We start from the raw sequence: 27,787 nt of genomic DNA on the forward strand, positions 1-27,787 counted from the left end.
CGATGCCGGCTCCTCGATGACCTCTCGGCGGTGGAGCGGGAGACGAGGAAAAGAGAGAGGTCGCAGCAGGAGGGGTGGATTTTTTTTTCTTCGCATTCTTTTTCATGCACATTCTTGTCCGACGGTCCGACCCCAACCCGAGCGCACGTCTGCTCGAACTGCTGAAAAGCGATCCCCGCATCATCCGCCCGCCGCCGCGGCGAAGCCCGCCCGTTCTTCCCCGCCTTCCTCCGCCTCCGCCCAAACGCACCGCTCCTGCTCGCCGACCTCTCCCTCCGAAGCCCACCGAGCAGGTCAGCTCCTCCGTCGACTGCCATCCCCCCCCCCCCCCCCCCCCCCCCCTCCCGCTCTCTTGTTTTTTTGCCAAAGCACAACCGTCGCTCTCTTCGCCCGCACACGCGCCGCCGAACACGCCTCCAGCCTCCTTCCACTTCGAAGGAACTCTTTCATCGTCTTCGTCGTGGTTCTCCTCCTCCTCTCTACTGGTATTGGACTGGCGTGGAGCGGAGATCCATCAAGACTCGGGGTTCTTTTCTTTTCTTTTGCTGTTATAAGGAACCTGGAACCCTAGCTTGGATGGATTGTTAGGCTTTAGAGAATCTTTACTTTGTTGCGAGCAATGATACCAATGCTTGGCTTCCTCTATCTGTCTATTAGTTACTCCCTCTGTTCCAAAATAGATGACCCAACTTTATGCTAACTTTGTACTAAAGTTAGCATAAAGTTGGGTCATCTATTTTGGAACGGAGGGAGTAGTTTATTAGTATTGGTATCTGGTATGGATTGCAGCTATCAGCCATTTCACGGCAGTTGAATCGTTGTCCTTCCTTCTTAGAAATTAAGTGGAGAAGAGGACAAGGAACATTCTCGCAGCGCTGTAGTGGTTAGATAGGCATGCGGCAAGAGATTCACAATTTGTATGTTGATAACTTTTGGTTGTCAGAGCGTGGATGCTTTCCTGTCACTGATGACAGGTTCACAGCGTTATAAGATGTAGATGGAGGGGTGGTAGGCGGCGACAATGACAACCCGTTGAAATTAGGGCTACAAGAAAAGCTCGAGGCTCTTGAGACGCTCGAGATTGACTCATTTTTTGGCTCCACCCGAGACCGAAATCGAAAGGAAATGAGCTGAGTATGAGCGTTTTATGTAGCTCGCTCGATTTTAGCTCGACAACTCGACATAGTATAACTATGGATAATGATCATGGTATATATTAGAAGGAAATAGGATACTTTATTACCCTATTCTGTGTATGTGATTTTTCTTCCTAATGTCTGCAAGCAAACATGGAAGGTTAACTAAGAAAATAGCAAATTTAGGCATTAATATGGTACGTGGTCAAGCCCTGGACTAAATGTTTGTTCATGTGGTCTACCTAGTTGAAAAAATTGCCTTAGACTACAGAATTTTCATCGTCTTAGTTGGCTCGCAACTTGCTCGAGATCTTTACAAGCTGAGTATAAGCCATTTCTATGGCCTGGCCTTTAGCCCCACTCAGTCTGAGCCCGCTCAAATTTTAGTATGAGCTGAGCTGAGCCTAGTGTCACTCGCTCAAATTCAACTCATTTGCAGCCCGAGTTGAAATGTTAGGTTGGGTGGGTGCGACGGGGTAGGGTGAAAGGCAGCTACCCTCAGCAGGTGGTTCACGGGAGAAAGGGTGTGCACTCGTAATAGGCCTCAGCAGTAATTAGAGGTGGTAGCATCGCTTGCAGGTCCCTTTAACTTCCTAAGTGTAGGCTGTTTTGGCAAGAATTTATGGGTTACATCTAATGCGGGTATGTTACCAAAGAGAACTTGTTTAACGTCGTACCATCTTTGGATTTTCATTTGGGACACTAAATTAGAGAAAATACTAGGACAACAATTCAGGCTAGTATAACCCTAATTGAGGGTAATACCTGGCATCTGGGAGTGTTGATAATTTTTTAGTAGCAGTGTCTTCTGCGAGAATGTGAAGAAAAAATGACAGCTCGTACTTAGAAAATTAAATTGTATAATGTAGAAGTTAAATATAACTGTGCATATGGCAGGTGACTCGTTATTTCGTCCTGATTACTTCAGTCACGTGCAGTCATAAGCGGTATCTTAATTATAGTTGCCAAGCAGAAGAAAATTGGACAATATACTATGTCACTATCTAGGATAATAATTGTGTCAAGTTTACATCAAAACTAATTGGACGTGTTCTTTTATATTCATGGAACTTCTAGCCCAAGAAACTGTGGACCAGAGAAGCACAATCATAAATGTTATTTCAAGTTTGTTATTGTTTCATTTTTGCAATGATTGAATGGCGCAATCTATTGCAGCCGTTACTGTTCCTTTCCAGATTTATCTGGCCCAATCTTCTAGACGTACCCTGGTGATTTTATTTTAATCATGTATGGACAGCTTTGTGAGTTTTAGTGCCATATCAGGTATGATGTAAGTTCGTGGTATGCTACAAAAGATGAAATCATGGTTAGCATTAAGACTACCCACAGTGGGAGTAACATGAGTGGTAACATCACACATATCTATGTAAAATAGATGATGTGGCAGCTAATTAATGAGAGAGACAAATTGAGTAACATAGCTAGTTACTCGTACTATGAGTAACATCATACATACCAAGACAAGATGAGTCTACAACATAATAAATGAAGTGTTGCATGACACCACACATATGTTACTCCCCACTATAGAGGTAGTAACATATTTTATGTTTAGTCTCCACTATAGCTAGTCTTAACACATTTTATGTTTCTGGAGTAAGTGACTTCTCTCAAAATCCTTTGCCCTCCTAGAGTCGTAGTATCCCTCTTTACCCTTTGGCCTATCCCTACCATGTTTTATCCAAACATGTCGTTCTTGCCCTACCTTCATGCTGCACTTTAATTTATTCCTATGTCAGACTAGGGATTTATTCCAGGTAAATGTTTTATTAACGGTGTGAGATCTGAGATCTGCTTTAGACATATAGTTTGTTGCTACATCTGGGACTATTTATTGTCCCGATTTTTCAAATAATGATGTTGTTCTTTGCACCATACTTGGAGCATTTTGTGATGGACCTACTGCTACGTCTCAGATGAGTGGCAACCACAGTGTTTTTGATGGGAGTTCGATGATTGGAGGTAGAAATATAGATAAGAATTGGGGCAAAAATATAGGTTTTGCTTTACTTGTGCCTCCCTCTTGTGTGTGCTTGGCTGCTGGGTTACATAGCTACTTTATGGCATTACTCTCAGAGATGCATGGCTAGAATTGAAGGGTGAAATGAGTCCAAATTACATCAGGACGTCATATTTTACCATTCCTGAGCCCATAAGGTTAGTAATTGAACTCAATTAGTTGACCTAATCCACCTGTGCAAGAGCCCCACTTTAGCCGGACCTCCCTCTTATCGCTTGCTACCGATGCCAGACTACCACTCGATTGCCTGATGTTGAGTAGCATCCATGCCAAATTTGTGTGTTACTAATTACCAATTGCAGATAATATTGACTTACCATCCTAGAAACAATAATAATAGTTGGTCAACTATTACATCTGGAGCGGGCAAAAACGATGATACCGGATACATGAAAAATCCTAGCCTCTAGTCTCCTAGCCAACGCCAGCGGCCACTTCGGCCTTGGCCTGCACCCAATCTCGACGGCGGCTGCCACTCCGGTCTCGCCGCTATGCCCCCTCCCCTCGCCCCATGGCCTCCCCAACCGCTTCCGGTGGAGGTCGACCCCGCGAGGCCCGCTGGATGGAGTCCAGCTCCTTCCTTTGCTGGCTCCAGCAGCCTCTATGGTCTGTCGTTGCGAGGTCCTATGCAGAGAGGGTCTCGCGTCTCCCGAGTCGGACTCTCACACCGAGGCCCCTCGCCGCGACCTTCGCTTCGAGATCCATTGGTTTCCGCCGCAGGAGGAGCCCACACCTGCCCCTTGGGAGATGGTGCGCAACTGCTAGCCACGACGACCTGTGGGTGCTACCTCATTGCTAGCCTGGAGCGCAGCGCTCTGCCGCCCCTTCCCTGCCATCCTCGGGCTGAGTGCAGGCATGATGTGCGTTGCAAGCGCTGCTGCTTCTATGTTCATATGGCCCGGGCCTGCATGCTCCCACGCACCTCCTCCTAACGCTTCCCTGTGGGCCAAGCGCCCATGCCCGCGTTCATCCGGGCATTTGCGTCTAGTGCGGATCCGCCCGCGTCACAACATCGGGGGTAGGACCCAGCAGCCCCACGCCCCCGGGTCTGAGTCCGCGCCTCGCTCACCCCTTGGACCGTGGTACTCAGGATCTTCCATCTTGCCTTGTTTGTTCGTGTCCACCTCCAGGGCACTCTCGTCCCGTCGCCCGATCACAACCATGTCCGGCCACCCTTGTCTTTGCCTTTGGAGAGTGTTATGCTTCCTCCCATGCTTTTCGGAGATTGAGGCGGCCGGGGTCTCCCTCCAGCGTGCGCTGCTTGCCATGGTTGCGGCCGACAACGTTCGCTTGCCTTGTTTCCGCCTCATCCTCCACCCCTAGAGCCGTCTGTCCGGCCTTGAGTCCATCCAACTCTTCAAGGTCCTCCACCCTTGGAGCCGTCTAGCGAGCCTCAAGAAGGTGACTCGCGTTATTAGGGACTTCCTTTGGCATGACCGGAAGGAGGCTAATGCCGGCAATTGCCTCGTCAACTGGCCTAGTGTGTGCCTCCCTCTCGCTCTTGGAGGCCTCGACATCCGTGATCTTCTAACGCACTGGGATCGCCCTTAGTGTTAGGTGGCTTTGGCTCAAGGCCACTGATCCCTCCCGACCATGGCACCTCCTCCCACTGCCATGTGAGCCGGAGGTCCGCGACATCTTCCGGGCTTCTATCACGTGGACGATTGGTAATGGGCAGACCTGCCGATTCTGGACGGACCATTGGCTTAATGGTCAATCAACGACCGACATTGCTCCAACCCTCATCACCCTAGTTCCTCGCCGATGCCGCAAACGCCGCCTGGTGCGCAGGGGAATTCCCCTTTGGATTTGGATCCACGACATCCGAGGCATCCTGGGGCCTGCTGCTTCCATTGAGTACGTCGACGTGTAGCGGCACCTGCAGAATGTCACTCTTTCATCTGTGCCGGATACCATTCTTTGGCGCTAGACTGATAATGGGCTCTACACTGCCAGATCGTGCTACCTTGGGCTGTTCAATGGCTCCATCCCTGATCCACATTGGTGACTAACTTGGAAAAGCTGGGCACGACGAGTGTCAAATTCTTCTTATGGCTTGCCGGACAGGACAAATGTTGGACAGCTGAGGACATGGCTCGCCGAGGCCTCCCTCACTCTTCATGTTGCATGCTCTACGATCAAGAGCCCAAAACCATGCACCTCCTCTCCGTGGGTTGTGTGATCTCCCGCCAAGGCATCAAATCCTGGCGTAGTGCGGCCTGACCACTACTTCATCGGACGGCTCCAAGTGCTTCCTTAACTGGTGGGCATGGGCGACAAAATCATGTCCTCCGAGCCTCTGCAAAGGTCTAATCTCGATCATCCCTCTCTGCACTTGTTCTATCTGGAAACATCGCAATGCCTGCACCTTTGATAACCGACAACTGTTCCTCTCGGACCTGGTACACTATCCAGTGTTGGCGTCGAGCCCTTGCTTGCCCTTTGCGCCGGTGCCCAGCTCCCTCCCTCTCTCTCTCTCTCGCACGAACGAACGAAGGTAGAAGAAAGAAGAGACACAGGACACGGTGGTGGTTTTCGGCGCACAAACGCCATTGCCGCACATACAACATATTCCGGCGCACGAACGCCATGGCTCGGCAACAAACCGACGCCTACCCAGGGGAGCTCTCTCTCCTGCCGACCGGGCGCATACCACGGTTCTGACGGAGACCACACTCATCTTCTGGCTCTCCTAGGCTCGGCTCATTACTTCGCAACGATCAATACATAGGGGATTTTATACCCGTGCACACTCAACCCAGCCGGCACACCCGGCCACTAACTCCATGCACGTAGCACGCACTAACTAACCACGCCATGCACACGCACCCACGTCTCATGCAACGCACCGGCCAAGCAACACAGCTACTTGATCCGGTTTTCACTCAACTATAGACTTAGCCACACACAACCCGGCTAACCAACTGACTCGAGACTAACTCCAAGTCAGGATTATCCTAATATCCAGGACGAAGCGCTCACCTGGGCGAAGGCAGGTGCCAAGGGCCTGAATAATCTGATCCCTGTAACGTAGACATGTATGCTATCGGGGCTGAGCAAATCAGTAGCATGCAACACTATATGCTTGCATGGTTTTCTGTTGGAAGGAGGAACAGGGACGGTGGTAATCCGCATCTACCCAACCATATATCATCCTCCCGCTCATTCATTTTATTAGCCCCATCCTATAATATCTTCCAACGTAGAGATTCTCAAAAAACCTAGACCAATAGATCTGAATCTTTACCCCTAAAATTCCTCTTTTTTCCTTAGTTCCACATTAATTAGTGAGAAACCATACATGCATGTCTGCATGTGCACTTAGCATTAGTTGGTGAGAAACCAAATCATCAAGGACCAACGGAGAGGACGGCTGCACAGGCAAGGAGGGAACTAATAGTAGTGGGCTTAGAAATTGAAATTAACCAAAATTTGGAGATGAGACTAGAAAAATGGATTGGAGGGACCTATTGTTAGTTATATTTATAGTGGCCGTTGGCCTTTTGCATTCTAGCCTTTGGCCTTCCCTGTACATGTATATATGATGGCTTTTGCCTCCTAATAATACTAAGTTGCTATTCTCCTAACATGGTATCATGAGCCTAGGTTAGGAATTTTTTCGCTGTTGCCTCCCTCCTCTCATGCGTACAACTCCTTGTGCTACCGCTCCTCCCACCCAGCCCGCTGTGCCCGATCCAGGAGGCGGCTTCTAGCCTTGAGCTCCATCCGCTGCTACAGGTCCGGATCGATCCGATCATCTTGATTCAAGTTGCCAGTTACCACCAACCTGATCTCTGCTGCCGGCCGTCTCTGTCATCTGCCGTTGGCTCACATCCAGTCGCCGCCCTCCAACAGCCACCGGCTCCCGTCGCGGTCTAGCAATTCCTGCCGTCGTTTGCCTGGTTTTCGCCGTGTCCGACGCTCCCTGGTCGCCGCCTGCTTCTTGCGCTCGGCCGGCTCCTCCCAATCGTGCGACTCCGCCGCCTGCATCACTGCGAACCGCCGTGCCGGCGGTGGCTCGGATTCCCTCCTCCTGCCGGTGCCCTCCAGCGGTTCCTTTGCTGCTCTTCGCCGCCGCTGTATCCCAGGTTGGGACGCCCGCCCGCTGCACGTGATCCCGTCTTGTCTGCCCTCTGTGTCGAGCTGTCCAGATCGAGGCGCTAACAGTCCGCTCGTCGATCGATTTTCTGGATCGATTTGGTCCTCGATTGATCTGCCGCTGCTCCTGACCGCTCAAGTTCAGACCCATTTTGGGTGTCAGTTTACTCTATTGGGCTCTTGTGGTGGCCTAAAAAGAAAAAGAAAAAAGAAAAAAAAGAGTTACAATGCTTTCGCCGGGTACGTCACTCCCTTGCTGCCCGGTGTTTTTCGACGGAGTTCCGTTCATTGATCCCGTCTCGCACATGTGCCTTTCATCGGTGCTTGGTGCTCGTCCGCTTGGAGATGGTGGTTGTCGCTCTGCTTCGACACCTTTTGCGACTTCCACCAGTGCTAATGGCCGCTCTACGTCGACTCCTCTCGCGGCTTCCGCGCGTGGCGATGACCGCTCTACGTCGACTCCTCTTGCGCCTTCCGTGCGTGGTGGCAACCTCTCGATGTCGACTCTTCTCGCGGCGGTGACCGCTCTACGTCGACTCCTCTCGCGGCTTCCGCGCGCGCCGATGACCGCTCTACGTCAACTCCTCCTGTGGCTTCCACATGCGACTCTTGGTCGACTCCACACGTGGCTTCCACGGGTGGTGGCGGCTGCTCATCGTCGGCTGGTGTTTCTACCTCGACATCTTTCGTCGTGTCCCTGTCTGCGTGTGAGATTGCACAACTACGACGCCTGGTTGCTGCTTGGGATTCTTCACCTATAGGTTCTGCAAGTTCCATGACTGACTCTTCGGGCAGTGAGAAACCACCTTCTTCTCGTTCAGGTACATCCCCATGGATTCTTGATACTGGAGCATCTTTCCATATGACTTATGATTCTTCCACTTTGACTTCTGTTTGACCTGTCGAGTCTCTTATTCGTGTTCTTACGGCTGATGGTACTCCCCTCCTTGTAGCTAGTCGAGGCACTCTTAGCACTTCTTCATTTCACGTTCCCTCGGTCGCTCATGTTCCTTAACTTACCATGCAGCTCATATCTGGTGGTCAGGTTGTTGACTCTAGCTGTAGGGTCATTCTCGATTTTGATTCATGTTCTGTTCAGGATCGTCGCACGGGCGCTCTGCTTGGTGCTGGTCCTCGACGCTCTGATGGTCTCTGGGAGCTTGACTGGCTTCGCCTTCCCTCCGCTGCCACCGCCACCAGTCTCGCAACCCTTGTTGCTGCATCTACTAGCTCTTTTCAGCAGTGGCATCATCGACTTGGCCATTTATGTGGTTCTCGTCTCTCATCTTTGGTTCATCGCGGTGTTCTGGGGTCTGTCTCCGGTAACGCTTCGTTGGATTGTCTGGGTTGTAGGCTTGGTAAGCAGATTCAGCTTCCCTACCCTCACAGTGAGTCGGTGTCTGAACGCCCTTTTGATCTCGTTCACTCTGGGATGTTTGGGGTCTGGCTCCCTTCATCTCGAAAGGGGGTCATCGCTACTATATCATCTTTATAGATGTTTTTTCTCGATACACTTGGATCTATTTCATGTCTTCTCGCAGTGAGGTCTTATCTATATACAAAAAATTTGCTGCCATGGTTCATACCCAGTTTTCCACTCCTATTCGTGTTTTTCGCTCAGATTCAGCTGGTGAATATATCTCACATGCGCTGCGAGGATTGCTTGCTGAGCATGGTACTCTTGCTCAGTTCTCTTGTCCTGGTGCTCATGCTCAGAATGGTGTGGTTGAGCGCAAGCATCGTCACCTTCTTGAGACAACACGTGCGATGATGATCGCCGCCTCTCTTCCTCCTCACTTTTGGGCTGAGGCTGTTACCACTTCCACCTATCTCATCAACATCCAACCATCTGGTGCTCTACAGGGTGGTATTCCTCTTGAGCGTTTTTCTGGTCGTTCTCCTGATTATTCGGCGCTTCGTTCGTTTGGTTGTGTTTGCTATGTTTTGCTTGCCCCTCGTGAACGCACCAAGTTGACTGCTCAATCTGTTGAGTGTCTTTCTCGGATACAGTGTTGAGCATAAGGGTTATCGGTGTTGGGATCCTGTCGGTCGTCGGATGCATATTTCCCGGGATGTCACCTTTGATGAGTCTCGTCCCTTCTACCCGCGTCCATCCTCCTCGGCCTTTTCCATGGAGGACATCTCTTTTCTTACGTTTCCAGATACACCTTCCTCTGTGCCCAATATTCCTACTTCTCGCCCTGCTCTTGCAGATCCGACGCCGTCGTCTTCTATAGTTTCTTCTCCTCCCTCATCGCATGACTCTCCACCTTCATCACCGGTATCGTCCTCTTCTCCACCTTCATCACCGGTACATTCCCCGTCTCCATCTCCAGTGGTTCCACCTCTCCCCTCCTTTCCTTTTCATTATACTCGCTGTCGACGTGTTGTGGATGAGTCTACCGATGTGCCCTCTACTTCCGGCGTGTCGTCTTCCTCCTCTCAGTCGATGTATGGTCTTCGTTCTCGGCCTTATCCGCCCCCTGATCGATATTCTCCTTCTCATTATGGTCTTTTGACCGTTGTTGAGCCGACTTCTTATCGAGATGCTATTGTTCATCCTGAATGGCAGTTTGCCATGACAGAGGAGATTGCTGCCCTTGAGCGCACCGGCACATGGGATCTGGTTTCTCTTCCTCCTCGTGTCCGTCCCATCACTTGTAAGTAGGTCTATAAGATTAAGACTCGCTCTGATGGTTCTCTTGAGCGCTATAAAGCTCGTCTTGTGGCTCGTGGCTTTCAGCAGGAGCATGGTCGTGATTACGATGAGACTTTTGCTCCTGTGGCCCATATGGCCATTGTTCGCACACTTCTCACCGTGGCTTCTATTCGCCACTGGTCTGTGTCTCAGCTTGATGTTAAGAATGCCTTCCTTAATGGTGAGTTGCGTGAGGAAGTTTATATGCAGCCACCACCTGGGTATTCAGTTCCTGATGGCATGGTTTGTTGTCTTCGTCGCTCTCTCTATGGCCTTAAGCAAGCCCCCCGCGCTTGGTTTGAGTGTTTTGCCTCGGTGGTCACTGCAGCTGGTTTTTTGCCTAGCGCTCATGATCCAGCGCTGTTCGTCCACCTTTCGGCTCGTGGTCGCACTCTTCTTCTTTTATATGTTGATGACATGATCATCACTGGCGATGATCTTGAGTACATTGCCTTTGTCAAGGCGCGTCTCAGTGAGCAGTTTTCTATGTCTGATCTTGGTCCTCTTTGTTACTTTCTTGGGATTGAGATTTCCTCCAACTCTGATGGCTTTTTTATTTCCCAAGAAAAGTATATCCAGGATCTTCTTGCTCGTGCAACTCTTAGTGATGAGCGCACTGTTGAGACTCCTATGGAGCTTAATCTTCACCTTTGTGCTTCTGATGGTGAGCCCTTGTCTGATCTGACTCGTTATCGTCATCTTGTTGGAAGTCTTGTCTATCTCGCTGTCACTCGTCCGGATATCTCCTATCTTGTCCATATCCTGAGTTAGTTTGTTTCTTCTCCCACTTCAATTCACCATAGTCACCTTCTTTGTGTTCTACGATATCTTCGTGGCACGATCTCTCACCGTCTCTTCTTTCCTCGCTCCAGCTCGCTACAGCTCCAGGCCTATTCGGATGCTACTTGGGCTAGTGATCCTTTGGATCGCCGTTCACTTTCTGCTTACTGTGTCTTTCTTGGTGGTTCTCTCATTGCCTGGAAGACTAAGAAACAGACTGCAGTTTCCCGTTCGAGTGCAGATGCTGAGTTGCGAGCTATGGCTCTTCTCACGGCAGAGGTGACTTGGTTACGCTGGTTACTGGAGGATTTTGGTGTTACTGTTACTACACCTACTACACTCTTGTCAGACAGTACAGGTGCTATCAGTATTGCGCGGGACCCTGTGAAGCATGAGCTTACCAAGCATATTGGTGTTGATGCTTTCTTTGTGCGAGCTGCTGTGCAGGACTATGTTGTTGCTCTTCAGTATGTGCCTTCCGAGTTACAGCTGACGGACTTCTTCACGAAGGCCCAGACTAGAGGGCAACATGGATTTTACCTCTCCAAACTCAGTGTTGTGGATTCACCATGAGTTTGAGGGGGGGTGTTAGAGTTATATTTATAGTGGCCGTTGGTCTTTTGCATTCTGGCCTTTGGCCTCCCCTGTACATGTATATATGATGGCTTTTGCCTCCTAATAATACTAAGTTGCTATTCTCCTAACACCTATCTGCATGCCCCACATATTTGGAGCAAATTGATAATATGACACTTTTCATGGAACTTTGGTCTGATGACACATCTTTCTTTTGGTTTGATTAGATGACACATCTTTGATTCATAACTGGATTAAATGACACATAAGTTTTTCTCTCCTTTTTTAGGTATGGGCCCCCACGTCACATTTTGTAGGACGATTTTGCCCCTGGTCGTTTCACCTGCCTGGCTCGATTGAACTGATTGATTGTTCCTTGAAGAGCGAACGAAAGCCGCTGCGCCGCTGCTCCTGCTTCCTTGCACCACAGCTCCTGCTTCCTCCCACCCGCGCCGCCGGTGCCCAGCACCGCCCCGCCACTCCTGCTTCCTCCCACCCGTGCCTCCGGTGCCTAGCACCGCCCCACCGCTCCTGCTTCCTCCAACCTGCGCTGCTAGTGCCAAGCACGGCCCGGCCATGCCTCTTCCCCGTGTGCTGCCAGTTCCCCGCCGCCTCTTGTCCGTTTCTTCTCATCCGGCAACGCTCCAACCGTTCCGCCCTGTCGACACCTCGTCCATCGACTCGTACAACAACATCGAATAGCTACAAAGCTACCAGTGATGGTATGCTCCGGTAACGGCGTGGCCGTGCCGGCGACGGGAAGGAGACAGCGAGGTGGCGGCGCGCCGGGAAGGAGCCACGGCGAGATAAGGCGCCGGGAAGCATGCAGCAGGATCACCTTGTTCCATACGTAGAGCTAATATATGTACGCGTGATGCATGGAGCCTCTGCATGCATGTACTGATCGAGCGAGGCGTGTTTGGATCTTCCAGGAACGATCGATGTGAAACGACCGGGGGCAAAATCGTCCTATAAAATAAGACGTGGGGTCCATACCTAGAAAGGGAGAGAAAAACTTAATTTGTGTCATTTAATCCAGCTATCACTCAAAGGTGTGTCATCCAATCAAACTAAAAGAAAGGTGTGTCATCAGATCAAAGTCCCAGGAAAAGTGTGTCATATTATCAATTTGCTCACAGATTTGCTAGTTAAGTTCGATCTTATTAGATGTAGTTCTGACTTTCTGGACCTCATTTACATAGAGTTGTGACCTCACCAGTTGTTATTTGAATGTTTATTAATTCATGATCCAGGCTATTCACTGGAATCGGAGGATAGGACTACATTAGGTTTGAGGGTCGGCTTTTTAAGCATACCTGCAGTAGACTGGTATAATCTCATGACTTCTTATATATGGCTACTTGAGTATGAATTTTCTTCTTAATTCCGGTGTAGATATATTTGACATCCAAATTTATGCTGCATATGGTTGTATTTTTTGGTTAACAGATGACTCCAAAATGGAGTGAGTGCCCTTCAAATAGTCACAGAGAACTATCTTTGCATGAAAATGGTGAGTGCAGTCTATCCTTAACAGAACACCCTTTTTGTCCGCAAGTTATGTTAGTTAACTGGCTATCAACAGAATGTGCTCAATATCTGCAGAAAATAAGGATGGCAATGTTTATAAAAGGAGAAAGATGGATAAAGATTCAAATTCACTTGTAGCAGATGAAGAAGTTAAAGAACTGACAATTCAAAGTTGCACTACCTCTGAAGATCACTCTTCACTACTGCTCCCTGTTATTAATCCCTCATATCCAGTATTTTCAAATTTGATGGCAGGTAAGATAGACCCTGTCCTAGAGCTTGAAGAGCCTGCTGGAGTTTCATTGGAGCCAAATTCTGGTGTGAACGAAAGATGTTCAGTGTCAAGTATGCCACCATCTTCCGTGATACTAGACAAAAAGGATGCTTCTGTATGGTCCTCATCAAATATACGCCCTACAGAACCGACAACAGAGCTCACATCAGCAAGGGATCTATGCATTGCTATACTGAGAAAAGATGGACTCATAACTGAGTCACAAACTAAAATCGTTTCAGAGGAATCCACTGATCGTAATGCCAACCACTTGGTGACATGCAATGCTTGTGGAAGCTTGGATGTTCCACTAAAGATGCTTATATGTGATTCTTGTGAAGCAGCATTCCATTTGCCTTGTTGCATCCCTTGTATTAAGGTGGTACCAGCTGGTGAATGGTATTGTCAGCCATGCTTGAAGAAGAAACCTAAGAGTCTTTATGGTCAACTATTAGAGGGCAAGGTCAGGTCTTCCGGGAATATGGACCAAAGGCCTCATGGCATGAGTCATATAGAGTACATGTTCAAAGATGTCGAATCATACGTTACTGGGGTTCGACTTGGTGGAGATTTCCAAGCTGAAGTGCCAGAATGGTATGGTCCCATTTCCAGGTGTGTTGACACAATTGCTTTTAGTTCTAACATTTGCATTTGTTAACTCTGAGAAAACACATTTGCATTGGTTAACTCTGAGAAAACACATTTGCATTAGTTAGGAATAACATTTGCATTGGTTAACTTTGAGAAAACACATTTGCATTAGTTATAGGAATAGTACCATGTAATTTTGGTGGAGTAAACATAAATTTCTGAAGATAGCTAATTAAATGACTATCCTTTTTTTCTTGCATTCACCATAATCTTTATAAGATATGCTCTTCATCCTTGGATCAAATTCATAGCTAAATAATCATCTTAGATACTAATCAAACTTTTTAAATTGTGCATGTGCCCAAGTCTTTATTTCATGTATTCTAAATTCTAAACTCAGAAGAACATCGTTGGGGCGTAACCCTTTTAGGGACGTGCCATATCGTGACCAGGGTGTGGTGTTAAATGGGCAAGGGTCGGGCCATCCACCCCCTGGTGGCGTGCTGTATCTTGATCTGGATACAGTGATAAGTGACCAAGGATCAGGTCATTGCATCCTTAGTGGCGCTATATCGACCCCCGGGTGTAGTGAAAAATGTGCAAGGGTCTTCGCATTTGACTCGATGAGTGCGAAGGGTAAGGAAACTAGCCGAGCCAAGTAGGATCCGCTTAGGTAGTTGGAATGTAGGGTCCGGTAAGTTACAGGAGTTGATACATCGGTTAGGAGACGTGTTGATATCATATGTGTCCAAGAAACCAAATGAAAGGGGCATAAGGCGAAGGAGGTGGAGGACACTGGCTTCAAGCTGTGGTACACGGGAACAACTACAAATAGAAATGGAGTAGGCATCTTTATCAACAAGAGCCTCAAGTATGAAGTGGTAGATGCCAGGAGGCAAGGGACTGATCAAGAGGCAAGGGGATTGGACTATCCTAGTCAGGCTGGTCGTTGGGGATTTAGTTCTCAGTGCTACCAGCGTGTATGCCCCACAAATAGGCCACATTGAGAGCATCAATAAGGAGTTCTAGGAAGGCCTGGAGGACATGGTTAGGAGTGTACCTATTGGCGACAAACTCTTCATAAGAGGAGACCTCACTGGCCACATCTGTATGTTAACAGAGGTTTTGAAGGGTGCATGATGGCTTTGGTTATGGCAGCAAGAATCAAGGAGAGGATGTCTTAAGCTTTGCTTTAGCCTATGACACGATCGTAGCTAACACATTCAGAAAGAGAGAATCTGATCTAGTGACTTCTAGTAGTGATCAACGCTCTAGCCAGATTGATTCCATCCTCTTGAGAAGAGAAGACATGCGTGCTTGCCTAGATTGTAAGGTGACACTTGGAGTTGTCCCTCAACGTAAGCTTGTGGTGACTGACTTCCACTTTCGGATTCGTGTCCACCGGGATAAGCACGCATAGTCGCTAGAACGAAGTGGTGGAAGCTCAAGGCTTTCAAGGAGAGGGTTATTAAGGAGGGCTCTTGGGAGGAAGGAGGTGATGCAAACAATATGTGGACGAAGGTGGCGACTTGCGTTTGGAAGGTGGCTTTAGAGGAGTTTGAGGTGACCAGGGAAAGTAGAAGCAAAGCTAAATACCTAGTGGTGGAACGATGCTGTCCAGAAGGCTATTAAGGAAAAGAAAGGTTGTTTCAAATGCCCACACTTGGATATGAGTGCAGACAACACAGAGTACAAGGTGGCAAAGAAAACCACGAAGTGAGTTGTGAGTGAAGCTAGGGATTGGGCATATGAGAAGAACCTGCATATGGTGTTCATTGACTTGGAAAAGGCCTACGATAAGATGCCGCGGAATGTCATGTGGTGGGCCTTGAAGATACACAAAGTCCCAACAAAATACATTACCCTCATCAAAGACATGTATGATAATGTCGTGACAAGTGTTCGAACAAATGATGGCGACATTAATGACTTGCAATTAAAATAGAACCGCACCAAGGGTCAACTTTGAGCCCTTATCTTTTTTGCTTTGGTGATGTATGAGGTCACAAGGGATATACAAGGAGATATCCAATGGCGTGTGCTCTTTGCGGATGATGTGGTGCTAGTCGATGATAGTCAGACGGGGTTTAATAGAAAGTTAGAGCCGTCGAGACAAACTTTGGAATCAAAATGTTTTAGGCTTAATAGAACTAAAACTGAGTACACAAGGTGCGGTTTCTGTATTACTAGGCACGAAGAGGAGGAGGTTAGCCTTGATGGGCAGGTGGTACCTCAGAAGGATACCTTTTGATATTTGGGGTCAATGGTGTAGAAGGATGGTGATATCGCTGAAGATGTGAGCCATCGAATCAAAGCTGGATCGATGAAGTGGTGCCAAGTTTCTCGTGTTCTCTTGTGACAAGATAGTGCCACAAAAGCTAAAAGGTAGGTAGGATGGCGATTCGACCTATGATGTTGCATGGCACAGAATGTTGGCCAACTAAAATGGCGACATGTCCAACAGTTGGGTGTAGCAGAGATGCACACGCTGAGATGGATATGTGGCCACACAAGAAAGGATTGGGTCCAGAATGATGATATACGTGATAGAGTTGGGGTAGCACAGATTGAAGAGAATTTTGTCCAATATCGTCTGAGATGGTTTGGGCATATACAACACAGGTATCCAGAAGAGCCAATGCTTAGTGAACAGATAAAGCACACTAATAATGTCAAGAGAGGTCGGGGTAGACCAAACTTGACATGGGAGGGTCCGTAAGAGAGATCTGAAGGACTTGTATATCACCAAAGAACTAGCCATGGACATAGGTGTGTGGATGTTAGCTATCCACGTGCCAGAACCATGACATGGTTTTGAGATCGTATGGGTTTCAACTCTAGCCTACCCCAACTTGTTTGGGACTGAAAGGCTTTGTTGTGGTTATTGTTGTTGTTGGTGGTGGTACTAGGCTGCTACTTGCCACTGGACAAGAGGTCTTTTGTGCTTTTAATCTTGAACGCTGATTCTGTTTTCATTGCAAAGTCTGATAATTTCAAAATATTTACCAGTAATATTTATGTTTTTATTGTTATTGATCAGTCAACTAATAGGAACTTAAAATATGATAGAAGATATGGAAGACCTATACATGTCAGGAAAATAGTAAATTTTGGAAGTCCAAAATAAAACTAAGGCCCCGTTTGGTGGTAAAGTATTTTCTAAGAATTCCAAGAATACTACAGTTTTTTATATTATCATAGTTTTATTCGCAATGAGCTGTTTGGTTGTCACAATAAACTGTAGTTTTAATACTGCAGTATTGTCGAAACCATGGTATTTCCTCTGCATATAAAAAAGAACCCTGGACATCTTTTTTTTTAACAGAGCGAGCGGAAAAACGACGTTTGTATCTTCCTCGCTCCCTAGGTGTCGCCCCTGCCTGTTGTTCAGATCTTCTCCATGGGCAGTCATGGATAAACTGAGAGACGACGATGAAGAGAAAAAACGGTGTCCATTGTACTGCCGCTTGCGGTCCTCCGTATCTGCTCCTATGCCCCATGCCCCCAAGCAGCTGGTTGCCCCGCTGGCCAACTCATGCCATGGTCGCGGTACTGGCTGCTCTGCGAACCCCCAACGCACTATTGTCCGAGCTCGAATGTGCCCTGCGCACTCCTAGTTGTGTGTTACTGCTGGTCAAAGCTGTGTTGTATGCGTGCTGTTTTGCCATTGGCCGTGCAGCCGCCGCCATGCCGCGACCTTGCTAGCTGCTGGTCATCCAGCACGCACTGCTCGTGACCGCCGCAAACATGAATGGCACCACGATGTGCCCCATGCGCTCCACCCTGACGAGCTCGCTGGAGCCCATGCCGCCATGCGTACGTGTCGTCGAACGACTATAGCTAGCTAAGTTACGTTGATGCATACAAGCACTAACCAAACATGTCACAGTATTCTTAATACTTCAAAATACTTTGTTCTGTCAAAACTGTGGTATCTTGTGCCTACATGCTAAAATATTGTAGTTTTGCAATACTACGGTTTTTGCAATACTTTGCTACCAAACATAGCCTAAAGGTTTGAGAACAAAGTTGCCTGCACTCATGACTGGTTGGTTGCAGTGGCGGAGCCAGGATTTGCGACATGGGTATGCGGAGTAAAACAAGTTTTTTTCTGCACAACAATGTAACATATAAAAATGTTCATAATACGAACAACGAAACTATAAATTATTACCTGGCTATACAAGTGCCAACTGTAGCTCGTTGGAAGGTGGATGCTCTTATTTTGATCCTGAACTTGGGTTTCAACGTCGATAGATACCGATGTCAGTGTTGATGTCAAACTTATGTTCGGCGCCTTTGAAGCTCTCCCCCACAAACGTTTCAAATCATCATATTTGTTCTTCATTGTTCACACCTATACACATTAAAAACATGTTGGATAGTAATGATGGCATGGTGGACAGTCTTAAAAATTTGAATGTTCATATTTCAGAAATTTAGGTGCATAAACTTCGCCTTCTTTTTCTTGCAGTTCTTCACAAGTTTTATAGTAAAGAGCCAATGCAAACCGCCCTCAAAATTGACTGGATGATGCAATAGATGAATGGAAAAAATTAGGGAACCAACATAATCCTCTATACTTGTCCAACAATTCCGAGAAATCAAGATTAAATGTTCACAAAGAACAATCAGTCAATCAGACGATGGGCTAATTGCGCACGCCGTCGTTGGCGATCTGTCTTCTAGCTGGCAGATGCGTCATGCGCTGGTGCGCGCCATGACGCTGTCGAGTACGTACTGCAAAATATGTGGGCAGGCGAAGGAGACCGAGCAATGAGAGATGGCAATCCGCTACAGCCGAGATGAGATGATGCAATGGTTGCTTGATGGCCGCCGATGAGCGAATGCGGCGCCGCGATGTGTTGAATCAGCAGAATCACAGGCTCGAGTTGCTGGCTCGTGGCTCCTGGAATAGTTGTCTCGTCAACTTCGACCAATCTGGCTAGCGATAAGCCTGAAAATAAGGCCCAGTAGCAATGTGCTAGCAACGTAGCAGCCCAATATAGGCCCAAGTAACGCTGAATCGTTATTTTCTTCGTTTCCCATGTTCTCTACGTACAAATAGGCTGCCATACGTGACATACAATCATACCGGAGCTTATATACTGAAAAACTTTTGCAAAAATCATTGGGTATGCATTGCATACCCTTGCATTAGCCTAGCTCCGCCCCTGGTTGGTTGGGAATATAGTGCAATCAGATGGCTTCTCTGTTGCAAACTTATGGTACCGTATACCCTAGTTCCGAACTAGTATCTAATTTATTCAATGCTGTAGTGTTGGTGTAGTCCAACAAATAAATTTTATTAAGAACTCATAATGTGTTATCTTGTGGTATGAGTGGTTCCTGTTTAGTTTTGCTTACATTCTTAATGCTCTTGTTTCATGTTTATGCTTCGTTTTCTAAACAATTTATTCTACTTCGTTTTGTGTCGTAGCGATGGTTATTTCACAGCGCCCTCTGAATTTGATCCTGCTGAACTCATGAAACTGAATGTGAGATTTGTATTTTTGAGTTAGTAGTACTTCCTACATACAGTTTCTTAAGCTGGTTTCTTGCTTGCGTAGTTCTGTTCAAAGAATAATCAGAACAAATCTTCAAGTTCAACTGGTAATTGGGTACAATGCCGTGAGGTCTTGAGCACAGGAGATCCTAACAAGCCAGTAATCTGCGGCAAGTGGAGAAGGTAAAGAACTTTGCAGTTTTTTATTTGATAGGTATTTCTATTAACTTTGATTTTATAACAGCTCAATTAGTGCAAATATCAAATTTTAAATTGCCATGTCAGCCTCTCTCATCTGAGTTACTGCATGCTTGTTACTTATGATTCGCTTTTGTACAAATTCCGTAAACATTCTTTAGTGTGTAGAAGCTACAAGCCTAGAACTATCTTTTCCATAGTACCTCAAGGTTGTTTGTATTGGTTCAACTGTTTGTTACCTCATCTGAACTATAAACTAGCCACACTTGCTTGATTTCTGGTCTGAAGCAGGCACACAGCACAAAAAGTGACATGATTTGGACCCGACATACGTTTTTGCTAGAAATAGACCTTAAGATCTGAACCCCACATAAGTTTTGTTAGAAATAGACGTTGGGTCTTCCACAAGAATTATGAGTTGACGAGTCGAGCCGAGGTTGAGACTCATAGACTAATCGTGACTACTCTAGACTACTGCCGGACTAGTCGACATGGTACTGCAGTACTCAACTTACAGTACTCAGCTACTAATACATAGTATGTAGCATACGTTGTATAGTACCGTACAGCATACAATAAAAATTGAATGCATGGGAAGTGAATGAAGAACCCGAAGCTGGGCCAATTGTAATATCCAATGGCCAGGGCTGCAGGGGAGAAATCAAACCCAAGAAGGGAAGGAGTGAAGGGAGAAATTACTTGCTACAACATGAGAGGAGTGCTTGCTTGCCATCACTGACGGATCCAGGAGGAACACAGCAGCAGAGGGGCGGATCCAGCAGAGGAAGAGGAGCAGAATGCTCCTGGCCACCACCGCCGGCAATGGCGGGTCAGTGGGTGGTGGCGGCGGCCTGGTCCCAGGTGAGGCGCACAGGCGGCTCGTTGTGGAGGAGCCTGAAGAGCTAGGGTTGCAATTTTTCCCTTCCGTGGGCTGCTCACTTATCCCTTCAAATCCAGTCGGTAGACTCAAACACGATACACGAAAAGACGAAGTTTGCCGAGGTTCTGACCACCTGCCACGGCTGGTCTAGCTGCCCCTGCCATGTGTGGCCTGTCCGTCCCTCTTGCGATCTTCTGTTTAAACCTACCTATTTTGTCTATTCTGTTTTGGTTATCCTGTGGTGCCTTTATATATTAGGCCCAGGTTACAAGTGTTTGACTACAACACCCAACTCCTTGCTTATACCCCATAAACATATTTGACACAAATTTAACAAGTTCCGCTTTCCCTTGTTCATATCTTACATATCTTTGTAGATATCTCTTACATTTTATCATTGGGATCTCCTGTAGGGCACCCCTATATGTTAGTCAGTCAGATGATTGGGATTGTTTTTGTTGTCTTCTCTGGGATCCAGCTCATGCTGATTGTGCTGTTCCACAGGTAATTATTTCTTGATTTTTTAAGTAATGTATAGCATCTTAGCGAACTTAATACTTAGTGGCAGCTACCGTAATGTAATTTCTAAGGTGTTACTGTGCAATATTGTCTTAGTTCCTAGGATATATAAGAAATTACAAACATATGTACAAACGAATATTCTTTATTTCTGTAGTTAAGAAGTCATTCGTCATCAATTCTAGAAGTTGTATAGTGTTATCGAGAGTTCAAGGTGTAATTATTTTGCATGTAAGGTCCAAAATATCATCAACCGTTGTATGTAACGGATATTTGCAGTGGCGGAGCCAAGGGGGGACGAGCAGGGACCAGGCCCCCCTCCCCCCCAATGTTCGCCTCGTACAGGAGCACTTAGTCCGAAGTTAATTAGAATTAGCCATTTAGGCATAACCCCCCCCCCCCCCCCCCCCCTCAATATGTGCGCTCAAGGGCTATAGCGAGGCAAGCAATAACGTAGCCCAACTCAACAACTCAGCCCATATACTAGCCAGCCCAGTATTGAACCTTTGTACTCCATAGTAGTCCACCCACCACTATCGAAGGCAAACAGGCGGCTTGGTCAATGATACTAATGACAGATTATCGCTTATTTCGATCCCAACGCACGTCTCGCAGCGGCGGGCAGTTCGCCGGTTGGAAAATGGTGGGGCGGCGCGGCGCCTCGCAGCCGATCAACACCGACGGCCAAAGTTGTTAGGCCGCATCCGGCAACCACGACGACACCCTAGAAAATTTGCGGTCAATCGCTTCTTTGTTTATTTGTTTTGTGCGATAAGATTTAGATGGATAAGTGGCCAAGCATCAACCGCTCCAGGTTCGTTCATATGTTCCGGGTCGTCAGTATTCGTTTATTTGTTCTATGCGGTCAGTCGCTCCTTCGTCGGCGCTAGGATTTATCGATATAGATGGATGAGTATTGCTGCAATTTCAGGTTCGTTCATATGTTCTGGGTCGTCAGTATTTGTTTATTTGTTCTGTGCGATACAATTTACGGTCAGTCGCTCCTTCGTTGGCGCTAGGATTTATCGATATAGATGGATCAGTATTGCTGCAATTTCTATGATTTAGACGAAATTAATCACATGCAGCAATTTTTTGTTTTATCCTCGCAATTTGATACCGCAAATCAGAATGATGCAATGATTCTACCATTTAGATTTAACTTGTTATCAACTGTGCATGGGTGTGTGTAGTCGTGATGAGAAAAAACAGTCTATTTGATTCTTTGAGAAAGCAATGGGATCCATGTGTTAACTATCAGAATCCCCCCCCCCCCCCCTATGTCTAAATCCTGGCTCCACCCCTGGATATTTGAACGGTTGAAAATATCTTGAGAAGAACAACTTTAAGTTCTTAGTCTAGTCTCTATAATTTTTTTAGGTTTGTGGTATTGTAAATTATTATTTAACTCAGTGCAAATTACTTCTACACAGAAAATTATACGGCTGTAGTTCCATTGTATTTTGTGTAATGGTTTTATTGTTAGAAGGTACTCTACTTTTTCAAGGATGCTCTAGCGGCTGCCTTGTTCTTAAACATGCTGTACAATACTTCTTTTCCTCGGTATTCTAGAGCAAAAGAAGCCAATATTTAAGCATACCCCCATGCTTCCACTATTTTCGTGGCTGCGATTACATTTTCTTATTACTATACAAATTGAAGTATTTATGCATGTATTGCATACTTTCTGTATTTATCTCTTATTACTAAACACTTTGGCTTGAATTTCTGTTGGAGAAAAATACATGTTTGCATTTTGCGTATATTGGTTGAACTAGCAGAGTGGTGTAGTATGTTTTCCATGTCAAGTGTAATAGTGCTGTGTAGCTGTGTAGTTATTCCCTTCTATGGGGTATATGTACATATGTACCTTGTATATATCTGGCCTGTTTGGCCCATAGCAATACTAAGGTCCATTTCATCACACTCTAACATGATATCAGACAGGATAGGGTTTCCCAGCTGCCACCCCTGGGTTGCTGTATGGCTGCTGGCGTCGAGCTGCCCTAGGCGTGGCCTGCCCCTCCCTTTCTCGATCTCCATCCAGGACCCCTCCTATCGACTCTTCTCAGCCAGGCCCTCAGCAGATCCCCCCCCACTGAGCAGGAGATTATTGCTTTGTTTCGTCGACTGGTTGCCTCTGCCTCGTCCTCGCCATACAGGTCTGCTTCTAGTGCTTGTGGTTCCGCACCACCACCTCCTCCTGGTATATCATCTCCATGGTTTCTTGACTGGTGCTTCCTTTCACACGATACCAGACTCTTCGTGTCTCACTGTACTCAGTCCTCCTGATGCACGTCTCCGTGTTCACACAGCCGATGCCCGATGGCACCTCACTTCCCGTTGTTGGACACGACACTCTTTCTACTTCGTCTTTAATGTTCCCACTATGTCTCATGTTCCCAAATTGACTATGCAGCTTATGCCAGCCGGTCAAATCGTTGATCATGCTTGTCGTATTATTCCTGAATCTGACTCCTGGTGTGCTCAGGATCGATGCACAGGGCTTCTGGTGGGGACTGGTCCTAGGAGACGTGACTCTCGGGGCCTATGGGAACTTGATTGGTTGTACCTTCCTTCTACTTCCTTTGCTAACTAGTCGACCAGCTCCACCGCCTCTGCTTCAGCCATTGCCTCAACCACTTCTTTTTGGGAAACTGATCTGTTTCAGCCGGACGTATATCAATCGCGCATCAGCCGCCTCCTTTGTGCCCCACGTGTCCCCTGGGCCCGGGCACCACGTTCTCTTTCCTAATTATCTTTTCCACCGACTACTCTCAGCCATATCTTTCTTTGGCACGAGTCAACCAGCACATCCTCTCCGATCTGGATTTCTTTGCTCTCCCTTTCGCCCTGGCGATGCTGCCACCACTACGGCAAGGCGGCGCCATGATGCTTCACGCCGGAGACAACCTCGATGCTGCAATACGCCATCGTCACCTGTGTTGTGACAACGAGCGGCGATGTCGTGAGGGGGAGATGCGGCATGCCGATCAGCCGATGGATGTCGATGCTGTAGACGGGCGCCGGTGTTGCAATCCCCATCGTCGCCGGTGCTGCAAAGGCGGGCGGCGTTGTTGTGAGGGGAAGGTGCAGCGTGTTGAGCCACCATGGCTGCCCCGAGCGGGTGCTACAAGTCGGCGTCAACGCTGCAAGCAACTACGTCGTCGGTGCTGCAACGGCGGGGCGGCTGCTGCGAGCAAGCACTGCAGGCTGGTGTCGATGCTGCAAGCTGGTGATGCTGTGACGGAGGACGAATAAGTTACGATGGCAGGATGTTGTGAGGCCAGCGGCGTTGTACGGCGAGGGGAGCGCCCGTGCTGGGTGGGAGATTCCCTGAGATGTTGTGAGGCCGCTCACCGGAAGCATCTGATGCTGCAAGGCCACTCGCCAGAAGCATCTCATGCTGCAATGACGCATGCTGGCGGGAGCGCTGGTGCTAAGAAGAGACAGCTGTATGCTGCGAGGCCTCTCGTTGGAAGCATCGGATGTTGCGAGGTCGCTTGCTGGAGGAAGCGCCGGTGCTGCGAGGCGACTACCAGATGTTGCATGACATGCTTCAACGACCACTTCGACGAGGCATGCTGCGACGGCATTGACGACCGCGGTGATACTTCGACGGCCATAGCGACGAGGCGTGCTGCGACGGCATCAATGACCGCGGCGATGCTGCTACTGCAATGACCATCAGGATGCTGCGACGTCGACCGCCAAGGCGTTTATGTTCGCGTGACGATGCTGCGGGGTGACTGCGACGGCGGTCGGCGGCGTGCTGAGCGATGCTACGATGGATGGCGACCGAGCGGCGATGCTGTTGGGGAGTGGGCAGAACTGCTACTACGATGCTGGTCGGCCAGCAAAGCGTGAAGGTAATGCTGCGACGGCCACAACAATGTTTGTATTGCAGCATCCAGAGGTCGCCCTTTCGGCGAGGACGATGTGTCCGACGTTGCCGCGGTGACGCTGGTTCTATGACGGATGTTGGCTTGCGATAGGGAAGAAAGAAGCTAACAGCCCTGCTACGTGCATCATGTGTTGCGACTGTGATAGAGAGTACTAAGAGGAAGCTCGTTGTCACTTCATCCGGTTGCTCGAGACGTCCAGATCGGATGGCTGGGGAGGCGGCTGTTAACTGGCGTTTTACAGCTGGATGGTGCCTAGCAGGCCCCCTTCTTTTGTCCACATCTCTCATGTTGTCTGCATTTTGAGCCAGTCTGTTTCGGCTCCTACTCAGCTTCAGTACTTCCACCAATTTTGGGTTCTACGATATCTTCATGGCATCTCCTCTTGCCACCTTTTCTTTCCTTGTTCGAGTTCCTTGGAGCTTCAGGTGTATTCTGACGCCACGTGGGCTAGTGATCATGGTGATCGTTGATCCCTTTCAGCCTATTGTGTTTTTCTTGGTTCATCTTTGATTGCCCGGAAGACTAAGAAACAGACATCGGTTTCCTGTTGGAGTGCTGAGGGTGAGTTGAGGGCTATGGCAGCATTGACAACTGAGGTCACTTTGTTGCGGTGGCTTCTTGATGATTTTGGGGTTTCTACTACTGCACCGGCTCCTCTCTCTTCAGCACCGGCGCAATCAACATTGCTCGTGATCCTGTGAAGCATGAGCTCACCAAGCACATTGGTGTGGATGCTTCTTACATGCGATCGCAGGTGCAAGACCGGATTGTGGTTCTCCAGTTCGTGCCCTCTGAGCTCCAACTAGCAGATTTCTTCATGAAGAACGAACTCGAGCCCACCACAGCTTTTTTCTTTCCAAACTCAGTGTTGTAGACCCACCCTGAGTTTGAGAGGGGAGGGGTGTCAAGTGTAGTACTGCCATGTAGAGGGTGGTGTAGTTATTCCCTTCTGTAGGGGGTATATGTGCACATGTACCTTGTCTATATCTGGCCTGTTTGGCCCATAGCAATACTAAGGTCAATTTCATCGTACTCTACACTCCAAACTTCAGTAATAAATTGAGTAAGGTTTTGAATACTCGTTAGAAACTGCTTCTGCTTCGAATATACAATGTATGACCGATATCTCAGGAAATCCTGCTGGTATCTGGCCATCTACTAGTACACAAAATTTGGTTAGCCTAGTATACGTCCCGAATAGTAGATACACATGCTACTTCAAAGTGATGCCTTTTAATCTCTCGAAATATTATCGTTTTCTGCAGGAGTTGGATACAGATGAAGTCTTAAAGCAGCTAAAATATGTAAATGCGGTAAAATTTCATCCCTAGAAACCAGTGCATTTTATTTAGTTCTATTATGGATTCTAAAACTGTTTCTTTTCGGTTTTCGGGTACAAGCCTATGCACATTAGAAAGGAGGACAGGAAGTTTCTTGAATCGGGAAAGGGGTGAGCCTCTTTGTTTTGTAGGATTCCAAAAATGTGGGAATCGGGAAAAAATTATGTAGGATTGCAGTGGTATGCTTTAAATCCTATAAGATTGATTGCATCATAGGAGAACAATAGGAATTTTTCCAGGAGGTACGAGTCAATGAAAGTTTTCCTGTGAAAATTAATTCAAATGAGCCCACAGGAAAAAGTGCTATGGATTATAATCCTACAAATCAAACAACCCACAAAGGAAAAGTTCATAAGGATTACAATCCCCCAGTATTCCTATGGAAATCCTTTAAACCAACAGATCCTGCCATTTGAGAGTAGCGTTGGGACCGACCAGCCTACATTAGGGGTATTCGAAATAAGGTTTAGAGAAACCATTCAAAACGGTTTCAGATAAGTGCTAAATGGGTGAACTCCAGACGTATATATGTGCATCACTGGTTTGCACTTGGTGGGGTCAACCCGGATGATCGCCCCTCATTTACATCATAAATCTGTGCCTCACCGGTTCTCTTGATGAACCATCCTTAGAGCATGGTACTCTGCTCTAAAGTAGATTGCGTCATGTATATTACTGGCCTCTAGTCATTTACTCCCTCCATTCCTAAATATAAGTCTTTCTAGAGATTCCAATATGGACTACATACGGAGCAAAATGAGTGAATCTACACTCTAAACTACGTCTATATACATCCGTATGTAGTTCATATTGAAATCTCTAGAAAGACTTATATTGAGGAACGGAGGAGGTAGATGTTATCTTTGGTTTAGGGAGCTAAGATTATTTTTTCTGTTTAGAACAGGAGATTAATTTGTATTCAAAGACATGTGGAATCTAAATAATATGTTTAGATTCCACTTTCTTTAAATAATACGTCTCCTGGTCTAAAATAAAGTGGAATCTAAAATGTCTGAAGAATAAAGAAAGTGGTGGTCTAAACACAAACAGTGTAATGAATATATCTCTGAACTTAAAATCATGCGGTGACCCCATTGTTTGAATTTGTTTTTTTACCCGGAGCATTGTTTGAATTTGAACTAACATGTCCTTCTCTCTGTTACCAATATATTCAGGTGAAGAATCGTCTGACTGACCGTAAGCATAAGCCTGCTTAAATGCAAGGATGGCACAGTCGTCAAATACCTCACAAAGGGTTATTGGGCATGATGTCATGTAGTGAGCCATCTGTTGTCAACACAATCTGTTGGTGACTCTTCATTTAATTGACCATAGTCGTCCTCCCCCCTTTCAATTGCGAACATAGGTTTTGATCCAAAAGAATTGTACAACATGTTAACGCAGTTTTCAGAGCAGTGTACCGCCACTGATTTCAGCCGTCACTGCCAAACAATCTACACCCAGTTTTGTTCGATTTGACTTTTGGGTGCGAGGGAACCAAATCAGCTAGCTATGATTGTCATTCTACAAATTTATTTGATGTTTGTATCTTAAGAGGGGACCAAGTTGGATTCCATTTTGTAATGCCTGTCAGTATGTGTTTGCAGAATCTGTAGATATTGAGTTCGACCGTGCCCCAAAGAACTAACATTCTGCATCGGCAGTCAACATTTTGTACAAATGAAATGATCATACATCAGAGTTGACATTTTCTA

At 47.1% G+C, this 27,787-nt stretch overlaps 1 protein-coding gene across 8 annotated transcripts; it reads left to right on the forward strand.

Moving 5' to 3' along the window:
• Window positions 1-133: 133 nt before the first annotated feature.
• Window positions 134-27,787, forward strand: LOC125551341 (uncharacterized). 8 transcript variants are annotated; one of them, XR_015600668.1, is made up of 10 exons: window positions 134-293; window positions 12,583-12,658; window positions 12,779-12,842; window positions 12,935-13,745; window positions 19,165-19,222; window positions 19,295-19,413; window positions 20,722-20,812; window positions 22,771-22,989; window positions 25,998-26,045; window positions 27,248-27,787. XR_015600668.1 is itself a non-coding variant. In XM_087518106.1 (10 exons), the coding sequence occupies exons 3-10, from the start codon at window positions 12,779-12,781 to the stop codon at window positions 27,287-27,289; spliced, it is 1,149 nt and encodes a 382-aa protein (XP_087374232.1). In that variant the 5' UTR covers window positions 135-293; window positions 12,583-12,658; the 3' UTR covers window positions 27,290-27,787. The 8 variants fall into 8 exon arrangements, 7 of the variants coding, with proteins under 7 accessions (XP_048570492.1, XP_087374233.1, XP_087374234.1 ...); XM_087518106.1 differs by lacking the exon at window positions 22,771-22,989 and having other exon boundaries at window positions 135-293; window positions 12,935-13,030; window positions 13,115-13,745; XM_048714535.2 differs by lacking the exon at window positions 22,771-22,989 and having other exon boundaries at window positions 12,935-13,727.

This window comes from Triticum urartu, chromosome 4A (genome assembly GCF_056163025.1).
Source record: "Triticum urartu cultivar PI428250 chromosome 4A, HENAU_Tu73, whole genome shotgun sequence".
NCBI lineage: Eukaryota > Viridiplantae > Streptophyta > Magnoliopsida > Poales > Poaceae > Triticum > Triticum urartu.